The 21,236-nt window shown below is 56.8% G+C and overlaps 4 protein-coding genes and 1 non-coding gene across 19 annotated transcripts in view; 3 read left to right on the forward strand and 2 right to left on the reverse strand.

Annotated features, from left to right (window-relative positions):
* The window catches only part of LOC106490780 (zinc finger protein 850-like), a 214,217-nt gene that overhangs the window by 139,931 nt on the left and 53,050 nt on the right, over positions 1 to 21,236 (forward strand).
* The window catches only part of LOC136994708 (zinc finger protein 208-like), a 206,892-nt gene that overhangs the window by 125,797 nt on the left and 59,859 nt on the right, over positions 1 to 21,236 (reverse strand).
* Positions 917 to 21,236, forward strand: part of LOC106489074 (butyrophilin subfamily 1 member A1-like) — a 64,064-nt gene continuing 43,744 nt past the window's right edge. For 8 of the 15 annotated variants that reach the window (XM_067313723.1, XM_067313727.1, XM_067313726.1 and 5 more), the window contains exons 1-8: positions 11,897 to 12,030; positions 12,160 to 12,324; positions 12,500 to 12,532; positions 13,583 to 13,699; positions 14,252 to 14,599; positions 15,032 to 15,313; positions 15,616 to 15,732; positions 16,498 to 16,518. In XM_067313723.1, coding sequence (XP_067169824.1) covers positions 11,952 to 12,030; positions 12,160 to 12,324; positions 12,500 to 12,532; positions 13,583 to 13,699; positions 14,252 to 14,599; positions 15,032 to 15,313; positions 15,616 to 15,732; positions 16,498 to 16,518 — 1,162 coding nt within the window. In that variant the 5' untranslated portion in view covers positions 11,897 to 11,951. Of the gene's footprint in view, positions 2,037 to 3,043; positions 3,161 to 3,539; positions 3,888 to 4,769; positions 5,052 to 5,356; positions 5,474 to 6,238; positions 6,260 to 6,971; positions 6,993 to 7,400; positions 7,422 to 11,892; positions 12,031 to 12,159; positions 12,325 to 12,499; positions 12,533 to 13,582; positions 13,700 to 14,251; positions 14,600 to 15,031; positions 15,314 to 15,615; positions 15,733 to 16,497; positions 16,519 to 21,236 lie in introns of those variants that run through there. The other 7 variants (XM_067313736.1, XM_067313738.1, XM_067313737.1 and 4 more) reach the window with 5 other exon arrangements.
* LOC136994678 (E3 ubiquitin-protein ligase TRIM39-like) lies at positions 18,265 to 20,665 on the forward strand (the record flags this gene model as incomplete). Its single annotated transcript, XM_067313606.1, has 2 exons — positions 18,265 to 18,760; positions 20,433 to 20,665. Coding segments are annotated over 2 exons (729 nt in total), but the record flags the coding sequence as incomplete, so codon positions are not given.
* Positions 21,011 to 21,092, reverse strand: TRNAL-AAG (transfer RNA leucine (anticodon AAG)). Its single transcript has one exon. It is a non-coding gene; the product is annotated as a tRNA-Leu (tRNA).

Below are 21,236 nucleotides of genomic sequence, written 5' to 3' on the forward strand. Positions count from 1 at the left end.
TGGTGGTCGGGTGCAGGTGTTGGGAGCCCCGGTGACACTCGCCCTTTTCTTCTCTCTGCACGCAGGAAGCAACCCGTCCATTTAAGCGCTTTGCCTTGGTGGGTAAGGGGCTGGCTGAACCCCGCTGCTCGTGCTGCTGCTGGATGTGACTGTTTGGGAGGAAAGGAGGTGTGCTGGTACCTCATCTCCTGCCCTCTTGTTTTGCAGCCAAAAGGAATTTGATGGAGGCAACATTTCTTCCTTTTGAGATCCGAGGAGCAGACAGCGGCACTGGTGCCTCCTTTGCATTCCTGCAAAGCCTAATGCTGTAGTGTAACCAAGCCGTCTTACGTGTGCAGCATCCAGGAGCGGGTCTTTTACTCCAGAGCTCGTCTTGCACCCTGGACCTGCTCAGTGAGCTGACTCCCGCTCTGAGGAAGAGCTGTGTCGTGAGGGAGGAAAAGCACGGACAACCGAAGGGAGCTAAGGGGATCATATGGCTGGTCTGGGGCCCAGCGAGGGTGCTGAGGTGGGCGTTGTTTGAGTGCAAAGGGACCCTCAGTGCGGCAGGGAAGGTCCCGGGTGTACTCTGGAGAGCAGGTATGCATGCCCGAAGTCCTCTGGTGCAACCCATGGGCCCTTCAGTGTGTTCCCATGCGTTGTGTTGGGGCTGTTCTGGTTGCACAGAGCTGCTGTGGCTTCTGTTCTCTCACAAGGCATCTTTCCTCAGCTTTTTCTCTCTCAGGCAGGGGCTGACTTTTGGAAATGCTTGTAACGGCTGAGGCTGAGCATGCTGTTGATTCAGATCGGAATGAAGTTTGAAAACTTTTAAAAAGGATGTTGAAATGGAAAATCTGCACACCATAAAATGAAAAATTAATTAGAAAATGCTAAAGATCAGCTTTATAGAGAAATGCAATAAATGTGTGGAGCTGTAGCTCTCTGGCATTAGTGACTCATCTTTCTGCATAACCCCCCTTTAAAAGGAAGTCTTTCCCTCTCCCCTGTGTCAGCACCCCAAGGGCACTAATAGGCATTAATGGCCCTGAGCAGCCCCACCTGGGACCCCCACCCATACCCTGCCCATGGCCCTGGGCTCCATTTAAGCTGAGCTCTGAGCCCTCAGCCCCTTCCCAGCTGTGTTGGAGGAGCACTGCTCTGCTCTGCAGCTTGGTCCCAGCTGTGCCCATGCCTGGCCATGGACCTTGCTGGTTTGGACCCTAACCCATGGGCTGGTTTCCCTGGCCCTGCTTCCTCCCCATGGACTTGCTTGATGCCCTAGGCTGCCTTTGAGGACAGCAGGATGGTGGAAAGATCTAGAAGAATGGTTTGTCCTGGCTGTAGACCCTGTCTGTGTGTCCTGGTGTACACGACTGAGCCTTGCCCAGGCTGTGGCTCTGCCCCTCACCTTCCTCCTGGCATTGACAACCAGTAGCTGAGAGTGTTGCAGTGTCTGGGGCTGCAGAGATCACCTTGCCCAGGGATCTCACCTGGGAGCTCCTCATGGCCCCCACCTGCCCTCGGACCATCCATTCCTCCTTCGTCCAAAGCAGCAGTTGCCCCGCACACCCTGCCATTGCTATGTGCATGGTGGGAAGGGCGGGCTGGGGCCTCCCATGCTGCCGTCCCCTGTGATGCCACCTTGGTGAGACTGCTCCAGCAGGGTCAGCCTCTCTGGCCACTGCTGTCCCCCCAGGAGGAAATGCCACCGGGATCTGGCCCTCGTGATTGCCCTCTCCCCAGGCCATGTCTCACTGCCCGCTCAGCACCCTGTGTCCCCGGGCTCTCTGCTTCCATGTGTGCTGCAGGGAGGGCTTTGGGTCAGTGGTGGGGGTGGAAGGGAACTGAACTGCACAGGGATCCCTCTGCCAGACACCAGTTCCTTATGCTTGCTGGAGTCTCGGGGCTACATGCCAAAGCAAGCAGCCCAACCCTTCAGCATCTGGAGAGCCTGCCCATTGCCTCCTGGGGACAATCCCTCGGAGGGTGCGTCCAAGGGAGCAAAGGCTGGAGCGGTTGGGTGCACCCTGGAACTTTGTGCAGCTCAGACACGATTGGTGAGTGACTTCTCTTTCTGGAAAGCTCCTTCTAAAAGCAAATCTCTCCTTTTCTGTCTGCAGCACACCCAGCTCCTGTGTGCTCAGCTTGCTCACAGCAGGTGGATTGAGGGATCCCAGGGTGCTTTCTGTCCCCCTTGGGAAGAGCTTGGAGGTGTGTCCTGGCTTTCAGGACAGAGTCTTGTGCAGGGTTGGGTCTGTTTTTGGGTCAGGGAGCAGGACTGGGCACTGGCTCAGTTCTGTGGCATCCCCCTGCCCCCGGGGGAGGCTGGTGAGGGAGTGTGGGGCAGTGTGTGTGGCTGCAGAGCTCGCCTGCACCCAGGGATCTCGCCAGGTAGCTGGGTGCAGTTCCGTGTTGACCTTGAACGGCCGCTTCCTCCTTGGTCAGGAGTTGCAATGGCCCTGCCCACGATACCGTTTCTGGTGGGGGAAAGGAGTGGTGTGTGTGGGGTGGGCGTTGTGCTGGGGTCCGGACAGGGAAGGGAGACTTTGACTGTGGAAGGAAGTGTGAGAGTAAGGGAGGAAGCGGAGCATGTGTAGGAGGCAGGGCCAGCGAGAGCCTGGGCTGTGGGGAGGGGTGAGCTGGGTGGTGGCCCGGAGGGCATGGTGGGCTCTGCGAGGCCCTGGGCAGCCTGGGCACCTTCCTCTGCCCAGGCAGCTCCTGTGTTGCTGTCTCCTGTGACACCACCTGTGTGAGACTGTTGCAGGGAGGCTCCCGGTCCATGACTGCAGCTCTGGGCTCTGCTACTCTCCTCCGCAGGCAGAAATGCAAGCCATGACGTTGCCCCCTTCCCTCCCTCCAAGCCTCATCTTGCTCCCTGCTCAGCCTGACTCACCCCCTTGGCTGCCTGCTCCCACTTTGTGAAGTGAGGAGTTTGTGTTGGCTGCGTTTTCGTGGTGGGGATTTGGTGGGATTTCTGGAGTGTGTGTCCTGGAGAAGCCCTGCCCCTTGGCCCCAGCTGCTCCTCCGTTCCCCTCATTTTTCCTTTCCCCTCCATCTTCTCCAGGTAGAGCCTCAGGGGAGATGCAGTTTCTCTTGGGCTCTGGCTATTCCAGCCTCACCAACCATCTGCGGGGCATCCTGCGTTATCTTGTGACTCTCCATGTTCTCCATCTGGGATCAGGTAGGAATGCCATGGCCCGTGTCGGGTGGTGCAGGGCTAACGTGGGCGTTGCCCAGCTGTGTCTGCCAGATGTGCGTCGCTGTGCCCAGGCACCTGTGGCAATTGGGAGAGGGGAGGAGGTGGGAGGGAGGAGATGTGAGCCTGGAGCACAGCCCCGGTTGCGCTTCCATTTTCCCTGTTGTTCTTCTGTGGAGGCTATGCATTGGCTGGGCTAGATATTCAGTCCTCTTCTTTAAGACCTTCTTGAACTGTGTGTTTATGGAGAGTTCCTGCTCTGTGAACATGATCAGCAGGAGGTGGAAGCCCCTTACAAAAAAGCCCTTTACGCAAAAGCTCAGTGTCTGTCTGCTTTTCCTCTGTGTCCTTCTCCATTTCACAGCGCAGCTGAAGGTGGTGGGACCAGGACACCCTCTCGCTGCCACCGTGGGGCAGGACATTGTGCTGCCCTGTGAGCTCTCCCCCAGCTTGAATGCTCAGAGCATGGCTGTCAGGTGGATCCGGTACCACAACTTGGAAACAGTGCATCATTACGAGGATGGAGAGGACCTGTTTGCAGGACAGATGAGAGAATATCGAGGGAGGACAGAGTTGTCTCATGATGGCCTCAGCAGAGGAAGCCTGGACTTGCGAATTGTCAGTGTCAGACCCTCTGATGATGGAATGTACATCTGCACTGTTGAAGGTGCTGCTGGTTATGCAGAAGCTACAGTGGAAGTGGAAGTGGCAGGTGTGTTGGTGGCTCAGCTGCCATTTCCACCTTAGCTGCATTTCCATGATGGTAGTTTTGGACAAGGCCACTAAGTACAGCTTACTCAAAGGGGTATGAAAATGCTCCCCCAGGGAATGGGGGAATTGGCAATGCATCGAGGGAGTGGGTGCTCTATGGGTGAAAGAGAAGAGCCTTTGAAAGAGGAGGAGGCCAAGAGGGCTCTTCCCTTCAGCATCTGAACCCATGCCCAGGAGGGAGCACCCATCTTGCATGAGCAGGGTCGTTGGAGGCCTGTGTGGGTGGTTGCATGGATGGGATAGAGTTGCTGGAATCTGCTGTGTCTCCGGGTGTCTTTTTATGGTGTTGTGAGGCCCTGGACACAGGCTGAAGCTTGAGAGAGGCTGCTGAGCAGGTGCTTTGGCACAGAGCCTGACTTGTGACCTGCACAGAGGATTGAACCAAATTTCATGACTGACTGGAGTTGGGAGGAGAGCTCTTTGCAGGTCCAGCTAGCTGGGATCTTTGTTTTGGGTTTGCTTTTTGTGCAATAGGAGACCTGACTTGTTGCCAGGAAATGTCTGGGGTTAACTAAACATGTGTGGGTGCTCAGCCAGGGCCTTGGGACATGACAGCTCATGAGCCTGGTCTTCCTCTACTGTGGAGGATGACAGGAGCTTTAGGGCTGTTGGCACTTTGTTCAGGGACCTGAAGGTGCTGATGCAATGGCGGGTGTTTCTTGCGTGCGTAGCGCCCTGGGTGTGTGAATGCCTGGTCCTGCAGCCCCTTCCGGACTTGGCTGGACGGGGATGTGGATGGTATCTACACAGAGCATAGGAAAGTACTTCCCCTTTGACCTGGATGCTCTCGGTCCTCAACCCAGGATACCTATTTTCATCCCAGCCATAGGCTCTTCCCCACTCGTCTCGCTGGAGGGTTACCAGGGCGGAGGGATTCAGGTGGTGTGTCGCTCGTCCGGCTGGTTCCCGGAGCCTGAGGTGCTGTGGAAGGATCCTGGGGGGCATCGTCTGCCCTCGGTCTCTCAGAGACATTCCCGCGATGAGCGGGGCCTGTTTGAAATAGAACACAGCCTGAGTGTGACGGGGGAGGCAGACGGGGACTTGTCGTGTGTGGTGAGGAACAGCCGCCTTGGCCAAGAGAAGGAGTCGTCTCTGCACATATCAGGTGAGTTCCCTGCAGTGTCAGTCGGGAAGTGGGGGGAGAACATCCCCTTTGGAGGTGTGTGGAGGGGAGATGAATGGCAGCGGTGGTGCTGAGCAATGAGAGAGAGAGAGAGGAGGTTAATGGAGAGGGACCCCCATGGGACCAGCTGGAGCCCTCCTCTGCCCTGGAGCACAGCTGCACCCAGCTACACTTTTCTGTATTTGTGTTTTCTTTTTTCTTTCTTTTTTATTTTCAGTCATGTGGGAAACATGGTGTTTTCCTCAGGCCTGGAAGTGTAAAATGAGCCTTTCCTTTTGCTTTCTTAGCTCCCTTTTTCCATGATGCCCATCCCTGGAAGGTGGCTCTGGCAGTGATGCTGGTGGCTCTGTTAGTGTGCATACTTGGTTTAATTCTCTTCAGTGTTCGTCTGTTTAAGAAGACAGGTAAAATCCTGATGAGTCAAGGGAGGAACCATGTAGTTGGAAAGGGATGTTGTTTGGAGGGGTGAAGAGCAGAGGAGTGAGGCCATGACGGAGGTGGAGGCCCTGACACACCTCTGCTAAGGTGCAAAGGGAGCTTCCCCCTGGGCATCACGGCTGTGTTTGCAGCATGCCTTCAGCGTGCTGAGAACCCGACTTGGGCTCCCGGCAGAAGGCAGGGGGACAAAGCGTGAGGAGAGGGAGCATGGCTTTGGGGCAGGAGTTGTCAAAAATTCCCCCTTGTGCTGAGAGCTGCTCTAGCAGCGTCCCAGCTGAGTTTCCCAGCAGGCTGACACGGCGGGGGACATGTTGCGTGTTGGTGTGCAGCCTGGGAAAGCATGTGGGCAGGGTGCTGCGAGTGTCTCTTATGCTGCTATTGATGCACAAGCCTTGCAAATACACCACACTCACTTGAATTCATCTTCATATACAGCTGTCCAAGAAAGGAGGGTGACTGGGCTTGTTCCATTTCCATGTATTGATTGTGAAGGAAAGAGGCTAAGTCTGATCCTGCACAGTTGTGATCTGCTGCTGTGGAATAAGTAGGGAGAGCTTGAAGAGTGCGAGGGCTTAGTGGCCTGCGCATGTCTGTGCTTTGCCCGTTCCCTGGGTCCGGGAAGGGAAAGGGGGAAAGAACGCAGAGAGCAGGGCCTGCCCCTTCCACAGTTGCTTGTGCTGCCAAAGGCATGTTCCCTGCTAATCTCCTCTTCCTTCTGCTTTTCTTTGTAGAGCAACAGTCCAGAGTACTTGGTGAGTCCTCTTTCCGCATTTCCGCTTCTGAAACCTTTCCAGAGTGTTGTGTCCTTGCGATGGAGACTGGCTTGATGCTTTTTGCGTGTTGTCTGAAGCAATGATTTGGGTTAAAACAAGGCCTGGCTGAGGTGGGGGGTTGTGTGTGCCCATGGATCAGAGGGGTGCAGTAGGCTGGTCCCAGGGCATGTTGTGGGAGTGTCTGTGCATTAGCTGTTCCCTGGGTATGAGGGAGAAAATAAAATGAGGGGAGCACATCCATCCCCAGGGATGCCTTCTCCTGCGGTTGTCTGTCAGGGATGGGAATCTCTGTGGTGCATGGCCTCTTCCTTTTCCTTTGCTTTTCCGAGAAAGAGTGCAGAGAGATGAGGGAGTCTTCTTCCTCCATAGCCAGTTCAAAAAGCTTTCTAGAGCTGTGTGCCTGGGATGGACACTCGCTTGTTGGTTTGGGTTATTGCTTGGGAAAGCAGTTGGGTTAAATAAACTCAGGTTGAGCCTGAGGGTTCTCCATGTCCCCAGCACGGGGATGCAGCAGATTGAGATCAGGGCCTGCCCTGGGTGTGTCTGTGCATTACCCATTCCTGGGTATGGGGGAGAGAAGCAAAATCCTCAGGGGGTCAGAACCATCCCTCGCAATGCCTTCTGCTGGGGTGGTATCTTGGGGATGGGAAGCTCCTCTGCTGATGACTCTTCATTTTCTTTTGCTTTTCAGAGGCAAAGACCATGGAGCTGAGTGAGTCTCTCTTTCCTGGTTCCACCTGTAAAACCCCTGCAAAAATCTGGTCCCTCCTGAATAGAGGTAGCTTCTTCTGATGATGGTCCCAAGTTCAGTCCTTTCCAAGCAAGGTCTCAGTCTCTCAGACAGAGCCCCCAAAGCTCTGTCCTGAGTGAGGATGAACTCAGGAATGTCTGGAAAGCCCCTGAGCTGGTTTTGCTGGGTGCTGCTGAGGGTCTGGGAGGAGGCAGGCTGGTACGGAGGCCTTCTGCAGGAGCACGCACTCTTTTCACATTAGCCAGCCCTCAACACAGAAGGGATTTTAGTGCACAGCACCCACACCTGAGCTCTCTCCCCTCCTGAGGGAGCAGCCATGGCAGGAGAAGACCCTGCTCTGATCACATGTTGCTTTTGTTGTTTTTCCAGGAGAACAAGCTGCAGAACTGGGTGAGTCTCCCCATGCCATGAGCTCTGGGCACAGAGCCGAGCCCTTGCCCAGGCTCCGGGTGCTCATCCCTTTCCCTCTTTGCCCGTCCTCTGCAGCAGTGCAGTGGCTGGGCCCTGGGGAAACCCCAGTGTGATGTGCAGGGAACTGTGGCCACTGCTGGGTGACCAGAAGAGGGCTGGACCCTCTCCCCTGCCCATGTCCACAGTGTGGCCCTGCCTGGCGACAGGCTGTGTTGTAACCGGCTCTCGTCTTTCTTTGCAGCATGGAGAAGACTCGTTTTGCCAATAGACAAAGGTAAAGTCATTTTGTTGTTTAATGCTCTGCCCGTTCTTTCCTCCCAGGGGTATCACGCTCTTTTTCTTTGTGAGCCTGGGGGGCAATGGGTCTGGGCAGTGCAGGGGCAGTGCTGGGCAGTCCCTGTCCTCAGGCAGTGCATGGCTGGGCAGAACTTGCACCTTGCACCATGAACTTGAGGGCCCCAGTCCTTGTTTCTCCTTGGTGGAATGAGGTGCTGCATCTCCACCTCAGCAGGGCAGACCCTTTCCCAAAGATGGGAAACCGTGCCCAGGGCTGAGCCTCTGCCCCTGACACTCTGACTCTTCTTGTGCCTGCAGAGGAGGTTTCCCTGGATCCAGACACAGCTCATCCCCAGCTCATCCTGTCCAAGGATTGCAGAAGCGTGAGATGGGGAGAGACACAGCAGGACCTTCCGATCCACTATGAGAGATTTGATTCTTCATTCTTTGTGCTGGGCCATGAGGGGTTCATTGTGGGGAGGCACTGCTGGGAGGTGGAGGGGGACGTGGGTGCTGATTCCCACTGGGCCATGGGGGTGGCGGAGGAGTCCTTGAGGAGGAAAGGACCGATTGAGCCGAGCCCTGATGAAGGGATCTGGGCTGTGCAGTACCAGAAGGGAAAGTTTGAGGCTCTCACATCCCCTCCCACACCCCTGCCCTCATCCCCAGTCCCCAAGAGGATCTGGGTGTGTCTGGACTGCACAGAAGGGCAGGTGACATTTGTCAATGCTGATAATGGGGCTGAGATCTGCACATTCAAGTCAGACTTACTCAATAGTGTGTGGATCCGCCCTTGGTTTTGTGTGCAAAAAGGAGTAGTGTGGCTGGGCCCCAGCAACAGCACCCCCCCCACACACACACCTCACCCCACCTCATCCCCAGCCTCGGAGGCCTCCCGTCCTTCCCCAGATGCTCCTTCTGCTCCCCTCCTTGCTCCTGCAGCAGCAGATGGTCAGCTCAGCTCTGCCCAAACCCAGGGAGTAGGCAGTGGCTGAGGGGGCAGGGGCTGTTTGGGTCTCCATTCCTTGTCCTGGAGAAGGGAAGGAGGTTTGGGAGGCTGTGAGGAGGGTGAGAGGCCCTGGCTGAATTGCCCAGGTGTCCTGGCCTCTCCCCTGCCCTGTGCTGCCTTTGCTGGGGCACAAACCCTGCTCTCGCCCACTGGCACCTCTCGGGGCTGCGCACGTGAGCCCAGGACGGAGCAGAGGCTCTGCCCCAGCTCTCCACCTTCCTCTCCCCTCCGTCATGCTGGCCTTGCACCGGCAGTTCAATGGACTCTGCTGGCACGAGGTGCCCGCAGTCCCCCAGGTGCCTGGGTTTCCTTGACATGTGCTTGGAGCTGAACGGGGGGAGGGTGTGTGGGCTCTTGTTTCTCTCACGCTGTGTCCTGCCAAGCTGGTGTTCAGCAGAACTGTGGTCAATAAAGGTTTGCACACGAACGTGGAAGCGAGGCAGTGGGGGCTGCCAGGTGCTTTTCTTTGTCATGGAATCTTTCCTTGCTGTGAAAGTGTTTTGCAACTGGAGTGAAGAAGATTTGGGAGCTGGAGTGGGTGCCCCTGCTGCTGGGCTGGATACAGACCGTCCAGCACCTTTTGGGGCAGGTACAGGTTCCCCTGCACTTTTGTGGCTGGATATGGAGCCTCCGTCACCTTTCAGGATGGGTACAGGCCTCCGTGCACTGGTCTGGGGTAGGTATGGGCCCCTCCTGCTCAGGAAGGAGACAGTGGAGACAGCAGGGGACATGTCGCCCCCAGCGCTGTGAGCTCCCTAACGAGGGCAGGGGACAGGGCAAACAGTTCTCCATCACCTTTAACATTCTACTTAATTCTTAGGTGTTGATAACCTCTCCTTATAGCCATGCTATCAGCATAAGTATTACTTCTTTAAGTAGCCAACTAGCAGACTAGCCCCTTGCTCTCTCACTACCCAGTTCTGCCCAGTCTCTCCTCTTTCTCACTTCATTTTCTAATGATCAAATATTCATTACATGAGCTGTCTGCCCATGAGAGGTTAATGGGCAGACAGGGACAGGCTGGAGTGAGCCCAGCAGCGGCCACTGAGCTGGTGGGGCTTTGTCCAGCACGGAGAGGAGACAGCAAAGTGGGATTGAATTGCTGTCTGCCACTGCCTAATGGGGTTGTAGAGCAGCTGGAACCAGGCTTTTGGAGGTACCCAGCAACAGGGTGAAAGGCAACAGGCAGAATTTGCGAGATGGGAAATTCTGGTTAAATATAAGGGAGGAAACTCCCCCCTTCATCCTGAGGATGGTCAAACATGGGGACAGAGGCATGGGAGATCTCCGTCTTTGGAGATATGTAGATCTTGGTGGGACACAAAACTGAGCAACCTGATCTAGGCTTGAAGGCAGAAGACTTGTCCTAGTCAAATAGATTTTTTTCCTCCTAGCATTGGTGGCTAGGAAGCAGTTTACATCTTGATTTCATGTTCCTTTGGAATGCTTGGAAAAGTATCAGCTGTTTCTTTGCAGTAGATACCCTGTATCTACCATACAACAATGTCCTGAAAGACCAGAAAAGAGATGGTTACTGTGAAACTGGCTCAGGTAGACAACTGTCCAGGGACAGGAAACACCTGGCTTATGGAGACATAAGACAACATTTGCCTGACAACCCCAAGCGATTTGATGTTTGCCCCTGTGTCCTGCGCCGTTAGCAATTTGTGGGCAGGAGACACTACTGGGAGGTGCAGGTACAGGGCCAGAACAGTAGGACCCTGGGCATGTGCAGGGAATCTGTGTGGAGGAAGGGACCTGTCGAAGTCTCATCCAAGGATGGGTAGTGGGCTGTGTGTCTAACGCGGGGGGGGGAATCTCCAAGGCCTCAGCTTCCCCCTCAACCACTCTGCTTGTGACCACAGCACCCAAGCGGGTGGGAATTTTCCTCGACTTTCAGGCAGGTGAGGTCTCTTACAACCTCACCAACAGGTCCCACCTCTTTGCTTTCACCAGCAGCTTCTCGGAGCCACTGCACCCTTATTTCAACCTTGCCATAAATAAAGGGGGGCAGAACACAACTCCCCTGACCATCTGCCCCATCCCAGCTTGACCCTGAGGTCTGGTCAAGGACAGCGATGGACACAGCTTGGACGGTTCCCTCCGTGTTGGGCAAAACTTGTTTCTCGTCCTCCAGAGGAATTCTCTGCATTTCAACTTCTGCCCCATGGGGGAGGCGTAGCCTTGCACTGGATGCCACTGGGAAGAGGAAGAGTCTGGCTCTTTTCTCCACTCTGTCCCTGGATTCACTGCTCCAGTCTAGTCTGTCCGTGGTTTGTGTGCTGGGCAGCCCAGAGCTGGACACAGCCTCTACTCCAGATGTGGTCTCCTCGCACTGTACTCCAGATGTGGCATCGACCAGTGCTGCACAGAGAGAATAAGCGACTCCATGCCTCCAGCTGCCTCTCAAGGGACTAAAAGGGACCTGGCAGCGGTGGGATGTGAATACACCCCTCCAAAGAGACTGGAGCCTTAATCCAGCGCCTTAGACTGCTCAGCCACACTACCCTGGCAAGGGATGCTTTCCTCGCTATGGAATAGAACGCCAAGTAAAGCTGGGGATTGCGCCAAACTTACTCTGGGATCTTTTAAGGGGATTGTGGGAAAGTGCGGAGCTGATGAGGGGATGTTTAGGGGAAGGACCAAAGGTGGGCAAAGGGAGGGATCAACATGCACTGTGCAGGAGTAAACGTGGGGGAAATGGGAGGGAAACGGGATAAACGAGGCTTGGGAGGCTTGAGCTGCTCACCCTGCCTTGGGCCAGGTGTGCGCTGTGCTGCTGACGGCCCTGCTGTGGGAGCTGCCGGCAGAACGGACGCTGCGTTCACACGGGCGCCGCTGTCCCACGCGCTGCCGCCGCGGCCGCGCTGGTGCAACACGCCCCAACCTGCTGCTGCTGCCGCTGCTGCCGCTCTTCGCTGCCCGGCCATCGCCGCCCGCTTGGAATTGCCGCTGCCGGCGGCTCAGCGCGGCCTCATCCTGCGCGGCCGCGGCGGGGGAGGCCCCGGGCAGCGCCGTGCCGCTTTCGCTTTCGCTTTCGGGCTCGCTCCCGCTTCCGCTCGGGCGCAACCGTGGCGGCCGGGATTCGCCTGGCGACCGGTGACGACAGAGGCAACCCGCCCCGCCATTGGCTGCCTCTTTCCGCCTTCGCGCTGCTCTCGGCACCCCGCAGCTCTTGGGCGGCGGCGCGGGGGCTGGTGGCGGCGCGGCTGGGGCCAGGCGAGATGGGCCCGGGGCGCCGGGTGCCCCTGCCCCTCCTCGGGCTGCTGCTGGCGGCCTTGGCGGCGCCGAGGGGCCGCTGCGGTGAGTGCGGGGCTGGAGCGGGCGGGGGGCCCGCAGAGCCTGGGTCGTGAGCCCTGGGAGCGGACGGGGCCCGGCCGGCGACGGGGTCGGCTCCTGGCCAGCGCGGCTGACGGCTCCGCTCGGTTCCAGAGCCGAAGAACAGCCTGCTCCTCCTCATCCTTGTGGTGCTGGCTGCTGTCCTCACCGTCATCGTGGCGGCTGCCGGCTTCGTGGTCCGGAAGAAGAGCTCAAGCAAGGGGCCGTCGGTCGGTCGGTGGGCGCTGGGCTGGCGGCGGGTGCGGAGCAGGGAGGAAGGTGAGACGCGGGGTGTGTGGGGTGCCGGGTGCTGGGCGAGGGAGGCGCGGGGAGCCGTGGGGTGGGAGCAGGGCTGTTCTGGAGGAGACGTGAGCCGTGCTGGGAACTGCGGCTTAGCCCCACACCGATTGCTGCCGGGGAGCGGCTTTTGCTGCTGCCTGCCTCGTCTTTGCAGGGAGAGCAGAGAAGGGCTACAAACCCGCAGCGGGTGAGTGAGTGGAGGCAGGCCCATGGCCCGCCTGCTGCTGAGCAGCACCGGTGTAATCTGGTCTCCTCTTGTTGCTAGCAGCAGCGCTGGAGTTTCCCGGTCCAGACGGCTGCGTAGAAAAGCTGCTTGCTCTCTTTAGAAGCAAAGAGCAGCATTTTGGGTGGTGCAGTTTTGGAAAGGCTGCTCCTGCCCTGCTGGCCTGGCTCCTGGCTTTGAGTGCTCCCGTCCTTTGCTCTTGCCTGCAGCCTGGGCGGTGGGCCTGAGCACTGGCTCAGTTCTGTGGCATCCCCCTGCCCCCGGGGGGAGGCTGGTGAGGGAGCGTGGGGCAGTGTGTGGGGCTGCAGAGCTCGCCTGCACCCGGGGATCTTGCCAGGTAGCCGAGTGCAGTTCCATGTTGACCTTGAAGAACCGTTTCCTCCTTGGTCACGAGCTGCAATGGCCCTGCCCACGCTGCCGTTTCTGGTGGGGGAAAGGTGTGGGGTGTGTGGGGTGGGTGTTGTGCTGGGGTCCGGACAGGGAAGGGAGACTTTGACTGTGGAAGGAAGTGTGAGAGTAAGGGAGGAAGCGGAGCATGTGGAGGAGGCAGGGCCAGCGAGAGTCTGGGCTGTGGGGAGGGGTGAGCTGGGTGGTGGCCCGGAGGGCATGGTGGGCTCTGCGAGGCCCTGGGCAGCCCGGGCACCTTCCTCTGCCCAGGCAGCTCCCAGTTTGCTGTCCCCTGCGACACCACCTGTGTGAGACTGTTGCAGGGAGGCTCCCGGTCCATGACTGCAGCTCTGGGCTCTGCTACTCTCCTCCGCAGGCAGAAATGCAAGCCATGACGTTGCCCCCTTCCCTCCATGCAAGCCTCATCTTGCTCCCTGCTCAGCCTGACTCGCCCCCCCTTTGCTGCCTGCTGCCACTTTGTGAAGTGAGGAGTTTGTGTTGGCTGTGTGTTCGTGGTGGGGATTTGTTGGGATTTCTGGAGTGTCTGTGTCCTGGAGAAGTGCTGTCCCTTGGCCTCAGCTGCCCCTCCGTTCCCCTCATTTTTCCTTTCCCCTCCATCTTCTCCAGGTAGAGCCTCAGGGGAGATGCAGTTTCTCTTGGGCTCTGGCTGCTCCAGCCTCGCCAACCATCTGCGGGGCGTCCTGCGTTATCTTGTGACTCTCCATGTTCTCCATCTGGGATCAGGTAGGAATGCTGTGGCCCGTCTCAGGTGGTGCAGGGCTGACATGGGCGTTGCCCAGCTGTGTCTGCCAGATGTGCGTTGCTGTGCCCAGGCACCTGTGTCAGTTGGGAGAGGGGAGGAGGTGGGAGGGAGGAGATGTGAGCCTGGAGCACAGCCCCGGTTGCGGTTCCATTTTCCCTCTTGTTCTTCTGTGGAGGCTATGCATTGGCTGGGCTAGATTTTCAGTCCTCTTCTTTAAGATCTTCTTGAACTGTATGTTTATGGAGAGTTTCTGCTCTGTGAACATGATCAGCAGGAGGTGGAAGCCCTTTACAGGCTGATCCCAACTCCAGAGTGGGTGGGAGGATCTTTCCAGGAAGCCTCCTTCTCCTTCACGTCCTCCCACTCCCTCCCTGAGTTTCTCTAGTGTCTTTGCTTTTCCCTTCTGATGCTACAATGCCCACACCCAACCTCTCACACAGAACTCATCCCCCTTTCATGCAGATCATTCAAGACACGTATGCAAAAGCTCAGTGTGTGTCTGCTTTTCTTCTGTGTCCTTCTCTATTTCACAGCGCAGCTGAAGGTGGTGGGACCAGGCCACCCTCTCACTGCCACCGTGGGGCAGGACATTGTGCTGCCCTGTCAGCTCTCTTCCAGCTTGAATGCTCAGAGCATGGCTGTCAGGTGGATCCGGCACCGCTTCTCTGAAACAGTGCATCATTACCGGGATGGAGAGGACCAGTTTGCGGAACAGATGAGAGAATATCAAGGGAGGACAGTGTTGTCTCGTGATGGCCTCAGCAGAGGAAGCCTGGACTTGCGAATTCTCAGTGTCAGACCCTCCGATGATGGAACGTACGTCTGCACTGTTGAAGGTGCTGCTGGTTATGCAGAAGCTACAGTGGAAGTGGAAGTGGCAGGTGTGTTGGTGGCTCAGCTGCCATTTCCACCTTAGCTGCATTTCCATGATGGTAGTTTTGGACAAGGCCACTAAGTACAGCTTACTCAAAGGGGTATGAAAATGCTCCCCCAGGGAATGGGGGAATTGCCAATGCATCGAGGGAGTGGGTGAAAGAGAAGAGCCTTTGAAAGAGGAGGAGGCCAAGAGGGCTCTTCCCTTCAGCATCTGAACCCATGCCTATGCGGGAGCACCCGTCTTGCATGAGCAGGGTTGTTGGTGGCGTGGGTGGGTGTTGCATGGATGGGATTGTGTTTCTGGAATCTGCTGTGTCTATGGGTGACTTTGGCTGGACGGGGATGTGGATGGTATCTACCCAGAGCATAGGAAAGTACTTCCCCTTTGACCTGGATGCTCTCGGTCCTCAACCCAGGATACCTCCTTTTCTTCCCAGCCATAGGCTCTTCCCTGCTCGTCTCACTGGAGGGTTACCAGGGCGGAGGGATCGAGGTGGTGTGTCGCTCGTCCGGCTGGTTCCCGGAGCCTGAGGTGCTGTGGAAGGATCCACGGGGGCAACGTCTCCCCTCGGTCTCTCAGAGACATTCCCGCGATGAGCGGGGCCTGTTTGAAATAGAACACAGCCTGAGTGTGACGGGGGAGGCAGACGGGGACTTGTCGTGTGTGGTGAGGAACAGCCGCCTTGGCCAAGAGAAGGAGTCGTCTCTGCACATATCAGGTGAGTTCCCTGCAGTGTCAGTCGGGGAGTGGGGGGAGAACGTCCCCTTAGGAGCTGTGTGGAGGAGAGATGAATGTCAGCGGTGGTGCTGAGTGGTGAGAGAGAGAGAGGAAGTCAATGGAGAGGGACCCCATGGGAAGAGCTGGAGCCTCCTGTGCCCTGGAGCACAGCTGCACCCAGCTGCACTTTGCTGTATTCGGATTTTCTTTTTCCTTTCTTTTTTTATTTTCAGTCATGTGGGAATCATGGTGTTTTCCTCAGGCCTGGAAGTGTAAAATGAGCCTTTGTTTTTGCTTTCTAAGCTCCCTTTTTCCATGATGCCCATCCCTGGAAGGTGGCTCTGGCAGTGATGTTGGTGGCACTGTTAATGTGCATACTTGGTTTAATTCTCTTCAGTGTTCGTCTGTTTAAGAAGACAGGTAAAATCCTGATGGGTCAAGGGAGGAACCATGTAGTTGGAAAGGGATGTTGTTTGGAGGGGTGAAGAGTGGAGGGGTGAGGCCGTGACGGAGCTGGAGACCCTGACCCACCTCTGCTAAGGTGCAAAGGGAGCTCCCCCCTGGGCATCACGGCTGTGTTTGCAGCATGCCTTCAGCGTGCTGAGAACCTGACTTGGGCTCCTGGCAGAAGGCAGGGGGACAAAGCGTGAGGAGAGGGAGCACAGCTTTGGGGCAGGAGTTGTGGGAAAATGCCCCTTGTGCTGAGAGCTGCTCTAGCAGCGTCCCAGCTGAGTTTGCCAGCAGGCTGACACGGCAGGGGACATGTTGCGTGTTGGTGTGCAGCCTGGGAAAGCACGTGGGCAGGGTGCTGTGAGCAGCTCTTATGCTGCTATTGATGCACAAACCTTGCCAATACACCACATTCACTTGAATTCATCTTCATGTACAGTTGTCCAAGAAAGGAGGGTGACTGGGCTTGTTCCATTTCCGTGTATTGATTGTGAAGGAAAGAGGCTAAGTCTGATCCTGCACAGTTGTGAGCTGCTGGTGTGGAATAAGTAGGGAGAGGTTGAAGAGTGCGAGGTCTTAGTGGCCTGCGCGTGTCTGTGCATTGCCCGTTGCCTGGGTCCGGGAAGGGAAAGGGGGGAAGACCACAGAGAGCAGGGCCTGCCCCTTCCAGAGTTGCTTGTGCTGCCAAAGGCAGGTCCCCTGCTAATCTCCTCTTCCTTCTGCTTTTCTTTGTAGAGCAACAGTCCAGAGATCTGGGTGAGTTGTCTTTCCCTGTTTCCACTTCTGAAACCTTTCCACAGTGTTGTGTCCTTGGGACGGACACTGGCTTGATGCATTTTGCATCTTGTCTGAAGCAATGATTTCGGTTACAACAAGCGATGGCTGAGGTGGGGTGTTGTGTGTGCCCATGGATCAGAGGGGTGCAGTAGGCTGGTCCCAGGGCATGTTGTGGGAGTGTCTGTGCATTAGCTGTTCCCTGGGTCTGGGGGAGAGAAATAAAAGGAGGGGAGCACATCCATCCCCAGGGATGCCTTCTCCTGCGGTTGTCCCTCAGGGTTGGGAATCTCTGTGGGTCATGGCCTCTTCCTTTTCCTTTGCTTTTCCGAGAAAGAGTGCAGAGAGATGAGGGAGTCTTGTTCCTCCACATCCAGTTCCAAAAGCTTTCTAGAGCTGTGTTCCTGGGATGGACACTTGCTTGTTGGTTTTGGTTATTTCCTGGGAAAGGATTTGGGTGAAATAAAGCTCAGGTGGAGCCTGAGGTTTGTCCACGTCTGCTGCACAGGCTTGCAGTAGCCTGGGCCCAGGGCGTGTTCTGGGAGTGTCTGTGCATTGCCTGTTCTCTGGGTCTGGGGGAGAGAAGCAAAATCCTCAGGGGGTCAGAACCATCCCCAGCGATGCCTTCTCCTGGGGTGGTATCTTGGGGATGGGAAGCTCCTCTGCTGATGACTCTTCATTTTCTTTTGCTTTTCAGAGGCAAAGACCTCGGAGCTGAGTGAGTCTCTTTTTCCTGGTTCTGCTTGTAAAACCCCTGCAAAAATCTGTTCCCTTCTGAATAGAGGTAGCTTTTCCTGACGGTTGTCCCAAGCTCAGTGCTTTCCAAGCAAGGTCTCTGTCTGTCAGCCTGAGCCCCCAGAGCTCTGTCCTGAGTGAGGATGAACTCAGGAGTGTCTGGAAAGCCCTTGAGCTGGTTTTGCTGGGTGCTGCTGAGGGTCTGGGAGGAGGCAGGCTGGTGCAGAGGCCTTCTGCAGGAGCACGCACTCTTTTCACATTAGCCAGCCCTCAAAAAAGAAGGGCTTTTGGTGCACGGGACCCACACCTGAGCTCTCTCCCCTCCTGAGGGAGCAGCCATGGCAGGAGAAGACCCTGCTCTGATCACATGTTGCTTTTGTTGTTTTTCCAGGAGATCAAGCTGCAGAACTGGGTGAGTCTCCCCATGCCATGAGCTCTGGGCACAGAGCCGAGCCCTTGCCCAGGCTCCAGGTGCTCAGCCCTTTCCCTCTTTGCCCATCCTCTGCAGCAGTGCAGTGGCTGGGCCCTGGGGAAACCCCAGTGTGATGTGCAGGGAACTGTGGCCACCGCTGGGTGACCAGAACAGGGCTGGACCCTCTCCCCTGCCCATGTCCACAGTGTGGCCCTGCCTGGGGATGGGATGTGTGTTGTAACCGGCTCTCGTCTTTCCTTGCAGCATGGAGAAGACACTTTTTGTCTATAGACAAGGGTAAAGCCATTTTGTTGTTTAATCCTCTGCCCGTTCTTTTCTCCTCGGTGTATCACGCTCTTTTTCTTTGTGTGCGTGGGGGGCAATGGGTCTGGGCAGTGCAGGGGCAGTGCTGGGCAGTCCCTGTCCTCAGGCAGTGCATGGCTGGGCAGAACTTGCACCTTGCACCATGAACTTGAGGGCCCCAGTCCTTGTTTCTCCTTGGTGGAAGGAGGTGCCGCGTCTCCACCTCAGCAGGGCAGACCCTTCCTTCCCCAAAGAGGGGAAAGCCTGCCCAGGTCTGAGCCTCTGCCCCTGACACTCTGACTCTTCTTGTGCCTGCAGAGGAGGTTTCCCTGGATCCAGACACAGCTCATCGCCAGCTCATCCTGTCCGAGGACTGCAAAAGCGTGAGATGGGGAGAGACACAGCAGGACCTTCCAGACAGCTACCAGAGATTCAATTCTTCGTTCTGTGTGCTGGGCCGTGAGGGGTTCACTGTGGGGAGACACTGCTGGGAGGTGGAGGGGGAGGTGGGTGCTGAGCAACACTGGTCTGTGGGGGTGGCCAGGGAATCTCTGAGGAGGAAGGAACCGATTGAACCAAGCCCTGACAAAGATATCTGGGCTGTGCAGTACCGGAAGGGAAAGTTTGTGGCTCTCACATCCCCTCGCATCCCCCTGTCCTTGTACCCAGTCCCCAAGAGGATCTGGGTGTGTCTGGACTGCACAGAAGGGCAGGTGACATTTGTCAATGCTGATAATGGGGCCGAGATTTACATGTTCCAGTCAGTATCATTGAGTCGGGGGAGGATCCGCCCTTGGTTTTGTGTGGAAAAAGGAGCAGTGTGGCTGGGGCCCAGGAACAGCACTCCCCCCACACACGCACCTCACCCCACCTCATCTCCAGCCTCAGAGGCCTCCTGTCCTTCCGCAGACACTCCTTCTGCTCCCCTCCTTGGTCCTGCAGCAGCAGATGGTCAGCTCAGCTCTGCCCAAACCCAGGGAGCAGGCAGTGGCTGAGGGGGCCAGGGGCTCTTTGGGGCTCCATTCCTCATCCTGGAGAAGGGACGGAGGTTTGTGAGGCTGTGAGGAGGGTGAGAGGCCCTGGCTGAATCGCCCAGGTGTCCTGGCCTCTCCCCTGCCCTGTGCTGCCTTCGCTGGGGCACAAACCCTGCTCCCTCCTGCTGGCACCTCTCGGGGCTGTGCACGCTAGCCCAGGACGGAGCAGAGGCTCTACCCCGGCTCTCCACCTTCCTCTCCCCTCCGTCACGCTGGCCTTGCACCAGCAGTTCCATGGACTCTGCTGGCATGAGGTGCCCGGAGTCCCCCAGGTGCCTGGGTTTCCTTGACATGTGCTTGGAGCTGTATGGGGGGAGGGTGTGTGGGCTCTTGCTTCTCTCACGCTGTGTCCTGCCAAGCTGGTGTTCAGCAGAACTGTGGTCAATAAAGGTTTGCACACGAACGTGGAGGCGAGGCAGTGGGGGCTGCCAGGTGCTTTTCTTTGTCCTGGAATCTTTCCTTGCTGTGGAAGAGTTTTGCAACTGGAGTGAAGAAGATTTGGGAGATGGAGGCAGCTGCTCTCCCCGGTGCTGCCACTGCTGCTGGACTCCGGGGCTGCGCACACCCACTAGGGCTGCCACCCCTGGGGTGGCTCCAGTGACCCCTCTGCTTTTCAGGCTGGATACAGACTGTCCAGCACCTCTTGGGGGTGGGTACAAGCCCCCCTGCGCTTTTGCGGGTGGATATGGACCCTCCAACACCTATGGGGTTGGCTCTGGGCCCCCCTGCACCTTTGGGGCTGGATATGGACCCTCTGGCACCTTTTGGGGTGGGTAAAGGCCTCCCTGCACTGGCCTGGGTTGGGTATGGGCCCCTCCTGCTCAGGGAAGGGACAGTGGGGACAGCAGGGGACATGTCACCCCCAGCGCTGTGAGGTCCCTAACGAGGGCAGGCGACAGGGCAAACAGTTCTCCATCACCTTTAGCATTCTACTTAATTCTTAGATGTTGATAACGTCTGCTTTTAGCTACGCTTTCAGCATAAGTATTACTTCTTTAAGTAGCCAAGTAGCAGACTAGCCCCTTGTTCTCTCACTGTCCAGTTCTGCCCACTCTCTCCTCTTTCTCACTTCATTTTCCAATGATCAAAAATATTCATGACATGAGCTGTCTGTGCATGAGAGGTTAATGGGCAGACAGGGACAGGCTGGAGCGAGCCCAGCAGCAGCCACTGAGTTTGTGGGGCTTTTTCTAGCCTGGAGCGGAGACAGCAAAGGGGGATTGAATCGCTGTCTGCCACTGCCTAATGGGGTTATAGAGTAGCTGGAGCCAGGCTTTTGGAGGTACCCAGCAACAGGGTGAAAGATCCCTGACTGCAGGGATCTCCTGGAGACATGCATGGACCTCCCAAGGCCGGGCAGGAATGCAGGAGCGTGTGTCCATGCTGGGACTCTGACTCCTGGTCTTCCCAAGGACCTTCCCCCTCAACCACTCTGCTTGTGACCACAGCACCCAAGTGGGTGGGAATTTTCCTCGACTATGAGGCAGGTGAAGTCTCATTTTACAACCTCACCCACAGGTCCCACCTCTTTGCTTTCACCAGCAGTCTCTCGGAGCCGCTGCACCCTTATTTCAACCTTGCCATCAATAAAGGGGGGCAGAATGCAATTCCCCTGACCACCTGCCCCGTCCCAGCTTGGCCCTAAGGTCCTGTCAAGGACAGCGATGGACACAGCTTGGACAGTCTGGCTCCTTCTCATCCTCCTGAAGAATTCCCTGGATTTCAACTGGAGAGGGGGGGTAGCCTTGCACTGCATGCCACTGGAGAGTCTTGCTCTTTCTCTACTCCATCCCTGGATTCCCTGCTCCAGTCTAGTGTGTCAGTGGTTTGTGTGCTGGGCAGCAGCCCAGAGCTGGACACAGTCTCTACTCCAGATGTGGTCTCCTCACACTGTACTCCAGATGTGGCATCGACCAGCACTGCAAAGAGAGAATAAGTGACTCCATGCCTCTAGCTGCCTCTCAAGGGCCGAAAAGGGCCTAAAAGGGCCTGGCAGTGGTGGGATTCAAACCCACCCCTCCAAAGGGACTGGAGCCTTAATCCAGCGCCTTAGACCGCTCAGCCACACTACCCTGCTGAGGAAGGCTTTCCTTGCTATGGAATACAGTGCCAAGGAAAGTTGGGGATTGTGCCAAACTCACTCTGGGATCTTTTAAGGGGATTGTGGGAAAGTGCAGAGCTGATGTGGGGATGTTTAGGGGAAGGACCAAAGGTGG

This window comes from Apteryx mantelli, chromosome 32 (assembly GCF_036417845.1).
Source record: "Apteryx mantelli isolate bAptMan1 chromosome 32, bAptMan1.hap1, whole genome shotgun sequence".
NCBI classification, from domain to species: domain Eukaryota; kingdom Metazoa; phylum Chordata; class Aves; order Apterygiformes; family Apterygidae; genus Apteryx; species Apteryx mantelli.